Raw genomic sequence first — 14404 nt, 5'->3', positions numbered from 1 at the left:
TGTGTGTGTGTGTGTGTGTGTGTGTGTGTGTGTGTGTGTGTGTGTGTGTGTGTGTGTGTGTGTGTGTGTGTGTGTGTGTGTGTGTGTGTTGGGGCAGTGCGTGGAGAAAGAGTGGGGGAGGTAAACTTGGACGCATGTGCTGCAAATTAGGCTCTGGTAGGCAGGCGCTGTGTTGGGAGCAGCGCAGGAGACAAGCGTGCGGGTGTTTCTGCATGGCAGCAGACGGCTGCACCTTGGGGGCCGACTGACCCGGGTGCAAAAGGAGGGAGAAAGACAGCAGGGTGTGACCAACACTTGCTCGCTCTTTCCCTCTTCCTGTCTCCCTCCCTCGCTCCTTTGCCCTATCCGTGGCCCCTGGGGAAACCTTGCACGCACCTCTAAGCAGCCTCTGTATATTCACTCCCCCATGTGTAAGTCTTCAATCGCTCTGCCCTTATATAAGGCCTCTTTCCCCTCTACATGTGTTTGAGGCCCTCGGTCTCTCCCTCTCAGCCACTGTGGAAAGCTGTGCTTCATTTCTCTCTTGGTGGGAGTCCTCCTTCGTTCTGAAAATAAGCAACCGGCCTCATTTTTACAGGAAGATCGGGAAATATCCTCTCAAGTTCCCTTGATTCATAAATACAGGAGCAGGCTTTCTAAACATTTTACTTCTTCCCTTGACTGGAAAGGAAACTCCTTTCATCTGAAATGCGGGCAAAGAGAGTTTAATGCTAGTTGCAGTCTTTTTCTAGACCTTAAATGCACACCTCTACTTGTATAAAACTGACCTTTGTAGGATTAATACTTCATAACATACTGCAGATCCTTTATCGTACCTCTTTCTACACACATACAAGTATTTAACTGAAGCTACACAACAGTGTTGTTGACACAGAGTTGGAGTTTATTCACACGTCACATACTACAGTGGGTAATGTATTCAAGAAACATTGAACAGTGCTGCCATATATGACACAGGGAAAAAAGAAAAGACACTGAACCCTTTTTTTGCCATTATATAAAAATAGTGTTGCTACAAAAGTATAAATTAGGCTTACTAATAAGACAACTCAGATCTGAAGCTACACAGGAATCTGCTGCCAAAGTGCAATAAAAAAGACAAAATTAATAGAATCAAACCCATTTTTTTTTTTGCATTTTAGCAGAGTATAAAAAGAAATGCCTTTAAAAAATAGGATGCAAGCAACACTAGTTTCTTAACCTGAATTGATAATAGACTATAATCCATAGTTTAAACAGAACAGATCTCAATGTTTGCATTCTTATACCATGTTGTACAATTATTATCTGAATAAGTTAAAACAAACTAAAAACCTACAGCTGATTAATAACGGTATCTAACTTGAGTTTTTATTATATCAAAAACCTGTTGAAATGCTACTGTAGAAAATAGAGGTATAATGTTACTGGTGTTCCCTACTGTATTTCTAAAATGAAGGCTCCCCCTTGTGGCATAAAAACAGCAGTTCTCTTGTATTTACACAATACATCCTCTGAAGATGGATGATGTCAACCCATTAACACCAACCCACAATCAGCATCACCTAACAAGGTCAAGATTCATTCCGTGTTGCTTATCTGCTAATTAGCGTCCTCGTTTCATCAGATGGAGGTGAATCATGTTGCCTCTAACTTTCTATATCAGTTCTCTTATTAAAAGCATGCATATCTTAGATATAGTTCTCATTTAAGAACAAAAAGAAAGCTATTTGTAAGTAAAATTAAGTTGACATAATGACGTCAACAATGGCCTTTTGTCCCAGAGCATATCCTATTTAAAATACTTATCTAAAGACTGTAAGAAACATCCTTTGAATTTGTTCAATCGAGGATCACTTTTTAAAACTGAAAACCAATGTATAGTATTTTAACTTTATCTTAAACCAAAGCAAAATGTTGTATGACCATGTGATTTCTAATTAAATTATAACATTAGGGTCTGATTACCGAGGTAAAACTTTGTATTGTTACGATTTTCTTTTACCAAAATATAAATGTGCGAAATAAAAATCAGTTTGAAAACAGCAGTATACATTTTATCACGATGATATAGTATATTGGTTACACTGAATCAAGTAATTCCCCAATCCTTAGAGAGGGAAAACAGATACATCTTGGAATATATAAATGAAATAACTCCTTCCAACAATCTTAATGCAAGAAAAAAAAGAAAAGTTACCAACAGTAATCCAACACCCCTTTAAAATGTTGTCTTTGCTGACCTCTAGTGGTTTAACCTCTCACCTTGCTGCATTGATGTTCAGGTTGTCAACATCACGTATAGCTATTAAGAGGTGCAACAAAAAGACATTTCAGAACACATCCATCCACCCATTACTGATGGTGAAAGCATTCAACCAGAGAGGACAGCAAAAATGTGCAGGGTGGCAACATACTCTTAAAGAAAAGAAGTATATCTATGAAACAGTAAATCAGAGTTGTTATTAGAGGTATAGAAGGGCAACAGTCTATTCAAAACAATATGATGCCGTTTGCAAAGCAGAGCCATTCACTTTTGAGTGACAGTCATATTAATGCATGTGTAATAAATGCGAACACATTTTCTCATATAACTGAAAACTGCTGAATTCAGCTGGACCAAAAACCTTTGCTTCTCAGTGAGACCCGTCTTTTCTTGGCTTTACACTTTGAAACATTTACTCTAATGCCCTTTAAATGTCCATGTGCAGTGTACTGACTTCCTGTACTTTCTACTTCCTGTGTCCTAACAAACTTAAATGGTACAGTAATGATGAACCAATTTGCCCCAGTCTCAGCGTCGAATGAAGACGATTCAGACCTGGGTCATAAATAAATCCTGATGTGATCATGAGGGGGGGTGCAGCAGTTTGAAGATGGTGAGTGTGATAATGAAATAAATAAAGTAGTGCGACGGGGCATAATAGTCTCTTATCCATTTCCAAGACAGAAGCTTCAATTTGTTATATTTAATTTAAATGAATGGGAGACTGAACAAAATGTAGTTTACTAAAAGTGAAATGTGAGTGTAGCTTGAGTTGTACTGGAGCGTAAAACTGAAAAGATGATACTGCAATGCTTTTTTACAATTGATTTTCTGAAATGTGTCTGAGTGTTTATAATTCACATAATATGATGTAGCTTTATCGGTCTTTCATTTTTGCAAAGCACTTTGAATTGCCTTGTGTTGAAAGGTGCTTTATAAATAAACTTGCCTTTCCTTTATTTATTGAACTGCAATAAGACAATATTTAAGCTGCACCACAACTATTAGGATACCTAAAATACAATTGAGTGTTAATGTCAGTATTGATAAACCTTCCTGCTCTGGTATGACCCCAGTTCAAACCTGACCTAATGCATATAGGCTTATACAGAGGATACTTGTGCTTGGGTGTGTTGTTGTTGAAATAATACCTGACCTGTTTTAGAAACCCAGAGATGACTTGAACTTTGGAATAAAGCACTTTTCTTTTTAAGTCCACATTTGACCACTAGAGGACACTGTTTCATCAGCCAGAGGTTCCTTTGAACAAAACAAAATTAAATTACAAGCTTGAGAAAACATGGTGAAAAGAAGGCCATTGAACAGCAATAAAAAGGCATGACATTAGCTCCCACTGTAGGTGGTCGCATGAAAAGAGACACAAGGCCCCAAAAACAAGATGACAAACCAGTACTTTATGTATCAGTACCAGAAGCAACAAACTATTTTACAGTATAACTTCCTTTCATCCAAGTCATTTTAGGAGGTATTAGCTCACGTAAGTATGTCCTGGAATTCATAAAACATTAAACCACTTGACCTTGTGTTGACTTAAGTTAATGTCCTGGCAGAATTTGCTTCATCCTGAAAAAGATGATATATATTTCTTTCTTTGTTGCAAATGGCACTAACTGTATTTGGGGTGGAACGTTTCCCAAAAGTCACGGTTCAGTTCATACCTCTGCATTGAGGTCATAGTTTTGTGTGTTTTCGGTACAGTGAGGAAAAAGTGGCGGTGCCTGCTAGGGTGCATTCCTGAGAAAATCCTGTTGATTTTACAAACAGAAAATAATTTACCAATAATAATTATCTGTAGGAGCGTTGTGAAAACAGTCGTGTTGAGTAGGTAGGTTTGATAAAGCTTATTGCTTTAAAAATGGAAAAATGTAGCTCACATAAGGAAGACAATGCTTATAAGAATGATAGATGAGGAACAAATAAATAAAATAATGATTATATTCTTATCTTTCTAATTAAGCTTTGAAAAAAAATACACACATACACAGTGGGAAACCACACAAGGGTTTTCAATTATAAATTAAATACTTGTGTACAAGCTTACCAAACTAATAACATTGCTGCTGTTTATCTGAGGACAATGCACAGACAAAATGTCTCCGGTATAGAGAAGGACATTGATGTCTTTTTTCAAAGAGCTGATTGATGTGACTATCTGAAGCACCAGCGCTGCATCATAAAGCCACACAAAACGACCTTGAGAAGTCATTATTGTGCATGTATTGACCTACAAGCTGGGATATAACATCAACTATTACATGATGATGTGAGATATAGTTATCAAATACGTTATTTAATTACCCTTTGGTGCCACGGCACGCAGCCATGGTGAGGCTGAATGAAATTGTTTTATAAAAGCACAAACATGCTTAACATGATTCTGTCCTCTTTATGCATGTTTAGAGAACTCAAACAAAAGCTTGGATTATATTAATATAATTGAATTAAATGGTCCCTTCTGTGCAAATCTAGCCATGTTCCTTGCATATCCAGCAGCAAAAACCAACCATTGGTGATTTTTCTTTCAATTTGTAACATAAACAAAAAGGGAAAGCATAACATCCTTATGAATGTTTTATCAGCGTTTTACCCTTTTGAATGAAAAATGATCCAAAGCTACATTTTTAGGCCACTGAAGCAACCTTCAAATTAGCAGCAAATATTTTGCTCAGCGTTTCCCGTGGCAGAATATGTTGAAATGAAGTGTTTCAGTGATATGTGATAGTAAATAATAAACCTACTACACTTAGTTGTCAGAGGTGCAGTGGCAGTTAAATTCACTTCTTGAATTTGTTTGTCATACGCCAATGAAAATGATAATTGTCTAAATAGTGTGTATGCTTACTGCTGTATGTTTTCAGAGGTGCATGACAATAGTTTCAAGCAGTGAAATCTGAGTTTACCTGAAAATGTTGCCATTCAGTGAGAATAACAGCATTGTAGCCTGTTAGCAGTTTAGCCGTTAGGCTGGAGTAATTCACTGGCCATGATGAGACTGATCCTGCTTCCATTTGCATCCCAAACCAAGTGATGCATACCGAACAAGACAATCTTTTGAGGGTTACCGTTCCACCCCTACATTTGGCCCACAGTAATATACAACAGTCTTTTCTCCCTATAGAATGTGTAATAAGCTGTATTGTGTTATGGGTGTTTGCAACCTATACAATGTGAGATTCCTGTAAATATCTTTCTTGAGAAGTAATTTAACACATTGAAGTTTACAATTGGTCTAAACCTACAGTATGTAAATAATAGTCTTCAGTCATTGGTTGGAGGTGAGGGTTTGGTTGATTAGGGTTTGTTGATTTTTCTCTCCTAGCCCATGTTGGAGCGAAGAAAAATGAGTTTGTTCATCTCCTCAGAGGTGACCTGCTGCCTCCTCTTCATAGCCAGGCTCTGCTCACACACAGTCACACACTCGCTGCGTATGCCCACAGCAGGCACAGCGAGGAGCCACATGGCCAGGCGGGAGAGCCTGGGGAACTTCTCGTTCACCAGTGAGCTCCAGTACTGGAAGAGGTCAGGTGTGCCTTGGAGAAGAGGCTCGGCCAGGTACTGAAACATCTCTTGTCTAACCTGGTTATGACTATCATCGTTACCAGAGGAGGAAGTTCCCCTTATGATGCCGCCATTGTTTCCCGCTCCCTCTATGCGGCTTATTTTAGGGGTTGGTGGGCCATCAGTGTCCCGCTCATCGCCGCCTCCTCCACCACTCATACCTCCATCTCTGTTTTCAGCAGCCATTTCACATGCGCGGGAGATTATGTCTTCGTGTTGGTAGGCGGGCACCGAACACAGCTTGACCTGCGGGTCCAGCACCATGGCGACCTGGTGGGCTCGTTCAACCTAGTGACAGAAAAACATTTCAATGGCTTTAAGTTAAACCAATTACTCATGTATTTGTCATACAACAAGACTCTCTTTAGTATGGCTGGGTACCAAGCTACAATGCATATTTGGTACAGTGGCATCAAATGTTGGGTCAAATCTAATATTGTGTTTACTTAATTGTTATTGGTTTCAATTTAAAGATCATCAATTTGATTCAAGCGAAGTTGAACAAAATCTATTGGCATTAGTAGATTAAAAAAGAAACCCATCTGTATGTGTTACAGTAGATGAATCTTCTTATTTTGACAGCAAATTGTTAAAATAATAAAATGTATCAAACTTTAGTACCTTGAAGTTTTCCTTAAGTGCTTCGAGAAAGTAGTGGCAGAGTTTGCTAGCCGGGCCGGTTCCTGCCTCTCCAGCTTTGGATGTGAAGAACTTCTCCAGGCGCAGGTAGACGGGTAACACCTGCTGTAAGGTGGGTCTCCTCTGGGTGCTCAGCTCCAGAGCTGCCAGACGCAGAGGTGCCAGCAGACATGCCAGTGTACCGAGCAGATGCTTGTTGAGACCTTGGAGGAGAGGAGCTGTGGTCTTGTTGCGACCATAAGCCTCGCAAATCTGTTCAAAGTGAGCGTGGACCTGAAGAAGAGCTTCAGCCGTACGATCCCAGCAAGGAGGGTTCGGGCATTGTGCAGGGCCGCCCTGTGCTCCGTCCTCAGTTGTGCTTGTAGAGGTTTTGAAGTACTGTTCGTCGCGAAGGGACAGCGTGGTGGACGAGGCGATATCTCGGCACGCTGAGAGAAGCTCAGCCAACTCATGAAGACCTCGAGCCTGGAGGCTGCGCTTCCCAAGAACCGCCTGGACGACAGCCCCGAGGGAACACCCAGCGCATCGTAGGCATACCTTGCTCCGACCACCAGCACCCAGGGGTGATCCCGCCAATCCTGCTGCCCACGCTTTAGGCTCAGAAACATACACGGTGCGTATGTCTGACATCACAAACTCAGACAGCACGTTCTGCACCCAGTATTGGACCTGCTCGGGCCCCTCCCTCAGCTCAGCCTCCCTCACACCGAGCACATAGCGCTTCAGCCTGGAGCCCTCCACCTGGTAGGCTGTGAGAACATAGCAAGCATCTGGGCCTGATGTCTGGGAGTGGCAGGTGACGGCGATGCCCAGCGAAGCATTGGAGCCGAGAGCACACGTGACTTTGACTTTCACTTGGTTGTACATGCGGGGCAGCTGGCGCAGCGCCAAGGCACTCATATTGCCAAAAGCGTCACGGGTGGAGTAGGCACCATGACGGGCTCCAGTATCCACCAGGGTCTGTGCCAACTTCAGGAAGTCTTTGCTGTTGAGCACATTTAGCATGCTCAGATCTGAACACATTACCCGTAAGAGGCGCTCAGCCACCTGCTGTCGTTCCTTCTCAGGTAGTCCATTATTGTCTGCCAGCCCGCACAGCAGATGGGTTGACAGGAAAGCAGAGGAAAACATTGACAAGAAAGATCATTAGTATTGATGTTTTCTATATATTGGCAGAGAATACAGAGTTTCTTTATGGGGGAATGAGCTACAGAATCATAGAGAATAAATAAGACATATGAATAACATGGTAACAAACATGGCTTTGTTTTACAAAACAGATTGACTTCAAACTTGGGGAGAATTTAGAGAATATATTAAGCTTCATTTATTTGGCTATTGCTCTAATGCAGAAGAAAACTTCACAAGTCACTAAACATAATGATTCCATGTTTTCGATCTGTCTGACAGGGGGAGGCAAGCCGCATAACTACCTACAGCAGGAAGCAAACCAGGGATGTTGCAGTTATAGGTTATGCTTCTTAAACACAAGGCCAACATAGGCTCCCTAATAATACAATTTCAGATTGTTTAAACAATAACACTGCACGATTAGCCAAGGGGTTATAAAACATTCTTTAAGCCTGTATATAAACAGGGTTGTACCCAAATCACTAGAACTTATTTGTTTTACTTTACATTTATTTTATTAATATTATTATTTTTTTAATTCATTTTGATGTATTAGTGTTTCTTTTAACACTAGAACCGCCAACAGGTATATTTTACCCGCAGCTGTTTTTTGATTGTATGTAACTTTTTTTCAATAACATATTAAAGTCTCCCAGTCCGTGACTTTTCCTGAAAGTGTGTTATGTAGCACCCTCTGTTGTTAACAATTGTCAATATGAAGTCAGATTGAAAAAAATCGCCATTTATACCCATATCCGCCAGCGGGTAATCTTTACCTCATAGAAAATGCAGCGTAAACATGACGTGTTGCTATAGCAACGCCTTTTGTCTACTGCGGTTCCTTATAGATAGAGAGAGAGATTGAGATTGAGAGAGAGAGAGAGAGAGATAGATAGATAGATATATTGATAGATGGATAGAGAGAAAGATAGACAGATAGATAGTTATAGATAGTGTAACATCTTGGAGAATACAAGATCTTGGATGACTGAGCTCACGTTGAGGACGTAATGCATGTGTGCAGGTTACGTGCCAGTTGAATAAAGATGGACACTCGGAATGAGAGAAGTAGTCTGTGTCGTCCGTTTATGTAGACAATTATATGTCCATTGAACAGAGCATTACAGATAGATCGATAGATAGTTATAGATAGATAGATAGATAGAGAGATTTGTACCAAAGCAAAACACAAGTCTAACACCAAGCGTTTAAATCAGCACTCTTAGCGATATTATATACTTCATGTTATCTGCACAAACTATATCATATGAAAAGCTGAGAGTCCACAGATTCTATTGGTATATGTTTCATCCCTGTGCGATCAAAACTCACTGTTCTGTATGATAAATAAAAGAACATTGTACCTTGCAAATCAATAGCGGGTACATTTTACCCGTTGGCGGTTTTAGGTATACAGCGACCTCTGGCGGTTCTAGTGTTAAATATTATGTACATGCCATATAATAGTGTTCTATTATTTTTCGTCTCTATTTACACTTTGCTTAGTGTTTAACTTCCCCATTTTGTGATGAATAAAAATTCAGATTCTGATCATTTCAATCCAATAGGATTTGGCTGTTCGGCTCCAAGCTTGCACTGCTATAATAAAAAACATATTGCTGAAGTACTAAAACCCCTGTGTTTCTACTCGACTGAGAAGTCAACCACGGATGAATCCACTCTTTCAGGGGGCCAACCTGGTACGCATTAACTATCACAGCGTGAGATGTATGAAGATGATTGAAGTACTTACGGCTGACAGTGTGGTTTCTCTGGGGGATACTTTGAGGCTGGATTTGTAGTTTAACTAAGGAATGGGCCGGACCCTGAGAGCCTCTCCACAGCTGCTCTGGAGGAACGGAGGCTGAGGAGATTTTGGGAGACTCCCCTTTGGTGTGGTTCTCATTATCAGCTGAGGAGAGGAAGACATTAACATCAGGAAGAGGTGACAATGCTATATAGTTTTAAGTGTATGTTAAGTGTTTCCAGTGTAGAAAAATGTAAAGAATTGAAAAGAAAATGAAGACCCATAATTAAACAAATAAAATAGTTGACAGCAAAACTATATGACATGGCTTCTTGGAGTCTATTATTTACAACATGTGCGTCAAAACCAGCAAAGCATGTTTAAAAGAAGAAATTAAACTGATTTGTTTCCTCAATGCTCACATAGGTTCAGCTACAAATCTTGCAGTTTTTAAATGAGGTCAGTCTCACAGCAATAATTCCAAAAGCAAGGACCCAAGGGAAAAGCCAACAGTAAGTTATCATCATCAGTGTAAATGTATTCCGTTTCCAAGAAGCCTGGATAACAGTATTTTAGGCTGTCCAGTCTATTATCATATTTCTTACTGCACACAGGGAGAGGCAACGTGATTCATGCTTAAGAGGGTAAACAAACTGCACTTCAGTAATGTATCAAATAAAAACTGAATATGGGCATTTGCTTGCTATCCTATTTCACACCACTGTCAGATGTATTCTGTTGTATTAGTCTGTTACCTACGGTGGCTGAGAGGTGCTATGGACCTTTATGGTCGTTAAACATGTTTTGTCCGTTCTGTGGAAACCACCTGGGTCAAGTGACATGGTTTTGCTCATCACGATATACTTTCTCTCGTGCAAGAGATACGTTCTCGTGCACACAAGAAAGTTACAGGTTCGCGCCACAGTAGTCAGATGGCCACCGTTATTAGTGCCTACGCCCCAACGCTTGATGCACAGGATGAAGTAAAGGAGGCCTTCTATGCTGACCTGGACAAAACTCTATCTGAAGTCCCCAAGGAGGACAAGTTAATCCTGCTTGGAGATTTCAATGCCAGAGTGGGACGAAACCACCACCTATGGAGAGGCACGCTGGGGAGAGAAGGGGTTGGAAACACAAACTCCAATGGCATACTACTGCTAACCAAGTGCTCAGAGCACAACTTGGTCATCACCAACACACTTTTCCGTCAAAAAAACAAGTTCAAAACATCATGGATGCATCCTCGCTCCAAACTATGGCATCTCATTGATTACGTCATTGTCCGCTCCAAAGACCGCCGTGATGTCCTTAACACCAGAGCAATGACCAGTGCAGACGACTGCTGGACTGACCACCGCCTCATTCGCTCCATCATGTCTATCCGCTTAATGCGGAAAAGAAGGATGCAGAAAAGACAGAGCCGGCTAAAGCTTAACATCCACCTCAGGGCTCGACATTAAGGACTGCCCGATGGCCCGGGGCCATCTAGTATTTAACTCGGGCAATGAAGCCTCACCTGCTGGTTGCCCGATCGGGCAATCTATTATGCTAGTATCATGCAGCTCGCGGATCCAGTAATGAGTGACCCGACAGCAAAACTAAACATATCTATAAGTAGTTTAGGTAGTGGTGAGTAGTGAGAGGTAATTAAAATAGCTAAGTGTGATATTCTAACCTGAAGTGTGTGTTTTGTCCGCTCACTGCTGCATATGATCATGCGGAGCTGCGTGTCGACTCGTCAGCAGCAGCTGATCTCTCACTCCCGCCAGTTTAGACTTCACTCACGTTTATGTCCATATTGATCAGATCTAGCTAGTTCTAGCTAATGATAGGACTACCTGCTTATTAAAAGACACCTAAACAATAAGCGTCGCTATGCAACCGGGTGAGGCCACAAAGTATAGCGCAGCATTATGCATTTGTTTACATGCCCACCGGAACCCCGAGGCATTACCAACAGATCAACGCACAATCAACCCACACAGCACATCTCTTTCTCCACATTAAGTGTTAGACATTAGAATTGACTATTCTTGTCTGTCACATACTCTTCTTGTCTGTCACATAAGTGGCGCTAAAGGGAAATTATTTTGACCGAAGAGATTTAGATTTGCCGGCTAAAGGTAACTCTGACGTCGCCATTTTGTGTGCTTCGCGGATGCGCTCGGCTCCTCTCGACTGCTGCTCGGGTCTGCTCGGTCAGCTTCCGGATGAGGAGGGATTCGTTCGACCAATTTACAGTAGATAACATTACACACATTTTTAACAGGGGCCATAATAGTGTAAATAATGTTTGTTTTGGCAGTTATAACTGAATGTAATGTTTTCTACTTTTTTAAATCTGGGAAGGCATTTGCCTTCATCAGATGGAAAGTGTCTTGACCAACAACTTAGTATTTCTTATAGCTATGCAGGGCATGCAAGAGAGCAAACATAAATAAGAACAAACAAACAATTGAAATTAAGAATAAAATTGAAATTGTACAATATAATATTGTGGTGGTTCAACTTATAATTCAGTCTAGAGAATGCACCAGACAGCATCTACAGTTAGACCTGAAAAAATCTAAATGTTCTAGGGGGAGGCCCCTCAAAACCTTCGTGCAATTTCGTCCGCGCGCATTTTTCAGGGCAATCTCTATTGGGCTCAGGGCCATCTGTAAATTAGCTTAGATGGCCCACTAATGTCATGCACTGGACCTGTTGGGTGACACCACCTAACAACAACAGCTGCAGGATGCTCTTAGCGCAGCCTTGCCCAAACAGTATCCGGAGGATACTGAAAAACACTGGAGCACACTTTCTACTGCCATCATGAAGTCCTGCAAAAACATCCTTGGTCAAAAAAAGCGGAGACATCAAGACTGGTATGATGAGAATGACACAGAGATTCAGCAACTCATTGACATCAAGCGGCAAACTTTTATCACCTGGCAAAATAACATCCACTGCAAGGTGAAAAGAGCAGCCCATGCCAAAGCGAAGGCAGCCGTCCAAACGCAAGTTAGGAAACTGAAGAACCAGTGGTGGACAAAGAAGGCTCTGGAGATCCAGCAGTTTGCCGACTCTGGTGATACAAGAGGATTCTTTGATGCCACAAGAGCGGTATATGGTCCCAGCTATCGCCGCCTATCCCCCCTTTGCTCTAAAGATGGGCTCTTGCTTCTGAAGGACAAGGATGCAATAGCAAACAGGTGGAAAGAGCACTATAAGGACCTCTTAAACAGGGACACCATTCCTGAGATGGAGGCTCTTGACCAACTCCCTCAACAGCCCATAGTTGAAAGCATGGGAGAACAACCCAGCTTGGGTGAGGTGCAGGATGCCATTAAGAATATGAAAAAACAACAAGGCTGCTGGGCCCGACGGCATCCCAGCAGAAGTCCTGAAGAAAGGCGGACCTGATCTTCTTAAGCACATCCATGCCCTGCTTCTCAAAATCTGGGAAGAAAAGGAAATCCCTGCTCAGCTTAGGGATGCATTAATTGTCTCCATATTTAAGAAGGGAGACAGGGCAGACTGCGGAAATTACCGTGAAATTTCTCTCTTGTCCCCCATAGGGAAAGCCCTAGCTCGGGTGTTGGCCAACAGACTCACCCCCCTGTCAGAAAGTATCCTTCCTGAGTCTCAGAGTGGATTTCGCCCAAAAAGAGGCACTACAGACATGATTTTCACTACTCGCCAACTGCAAGAAAAATGCAGAGAACAAAATCAACCATTATACATGGCCTTCATCGACCTCACCAAAGCCTTCGACTCAGTGAGCCGTCAGGCCCTCTGGATGGTACTGGCAAAGATTGGCTGCCCAGAAAAATACGTCCGGGTACTGAGGCTGCTGCATGACAATATGTCAGCCACGGTACTCAGTGGCAGTGGAGACGAAACTGAACCCTTCCGGGTCGACACAGGAGTCAAACAGGGATGTGTCATCACTCCAACACTATTCTCCATCTTTGCTGCTGCTATCCTACATCTCACAAGCAAGCATCTGCCCGAGGGAGTCAACATAATGTACAGAACTGATGGCCAACTGCTCAACATCAACCGTTTCAGGGCTAAAGGTCAAACCACCACCATATCGATCATGGAGCTGCAGTATGCGGACAACAACGCCCTTGTAGCCCTCTCAGAAGAGGACCTACAGGGTATCCCATCAGCCTTTGCGAAAGCATACAAACAGCTTGGTCTAGCCATCAACATAAAAAAGACCCAAATCCTCCACCAACCACCACCGAACAGCAGTACGCCTGTCCTACCCCCAAACATCTCCATTGACAACATCAGACTGGAAAATGTGGACCACTTCCCATACCTTGGCAGCCTCCTATCATCAAAAGCTGTTATTGATGACGAAATACACCATCGCCTCAGCTGTGCCAGTGGGGCTTTCTCAAGGCTAAGGAAGAGAGTCTTTGAGAACCGTGACCTCCAAGCAAAGACCAAAATCTTGGTCTATAAAGCTGTGGTGCTCCCCACTCTTCTGTATGGATCAGAAGCCTGGACCACATACAGCAGGCACTTAAAGGCACTTGAGGCATACCATCAGAGATCCCTCCGAAAAGTCCTCAGGATTAGCTGGGAGGATCGGCGCACTAACACCAGCGTCCTGGAGGAGGCTGACATTCCCACCATCACTGCCACCATTGCCCAAAACCAGCTCAGATGGACTGGCCATGTTATCCACATGCCTGACTCTCGCCTCCCAAAACAAGTCCTTTATTCCCAACTTGCTAAAGGGAAACGGGCCCCTGGAAAGGTAGAGGTACAAAGATAACATAAAAACAAACCTAAAGAAGTGCCACATAGACCTAAAAGCTTGGGAAGACATGGCAACAGACAGGGCGACCTGGAGAAACCTTGTCCGTGAGGGTGCTGTACTATACAATGATGACCTCTGCCATGCTGCACAAGACAAGCGCAGACTCAGGAAGGAGAGAGCAACCACCAAACAGGTCCAACCCAAACCCTCCACTTCTACATTCCCATGTCCACACTGCACAAGGATAATCGGGTCCAGAATCGGCCTCTATGCCCACCTGAAGACCCACAAGGACCAAGAAGGA

General features: G+C 42.4%; 1 protein-coding gene across 5 annotated transcripts in view; it reads right to left on the bottom strand.

Annotated features, from left to right (window-relative positions):
- Positions 1-860: 860 nt before the first annotated feature.
- Positions 861-14404, bottom strand: part of znf618 (zinc finger protein 618) — a 36774-nt gene continuing 23230 nt past the window's right edge. For all 5 annotated transcript variants that reach the window (XM_079657773.1, XM_079657776.1, XM_079657774.1 and 2 more), the window contains 3 exons: positions 9348-9506; positions 6446-7545; positions 861-6112 (listed from right to left, as the gene is read on the bottom strand). In XM_079657773.1, the coding sequence (XP_079513899.1) occupies positions 5582-6112; positions 6446-7545; positions 9348-9506 (1790 nt within the window). In that variant the 3' untranslated portion in view covers positions 861-5581. The remainder of the gene's footprint in view (positions 6113-6445; positions 7546-9347; positions 9507-14404) is intronic.

This window comes from Notothenia rossii, assembly GCF_949606895.1.
Source record: "Notothenia rossii genome assembly, chromosome: 11".
In the NCBI taxonomy this organism is placed as follows: Eukaryota; Metazoa; Chordata; class Actinopteri; order Perciformes; family Nototheniidae; genus Notothenia; species Notothenia rossii.
The sequence above is the reverse complement of the archived record's forward strand: the minus strand, read 5'-3'. Positions and strand labels throughout refer to the sequence as shown.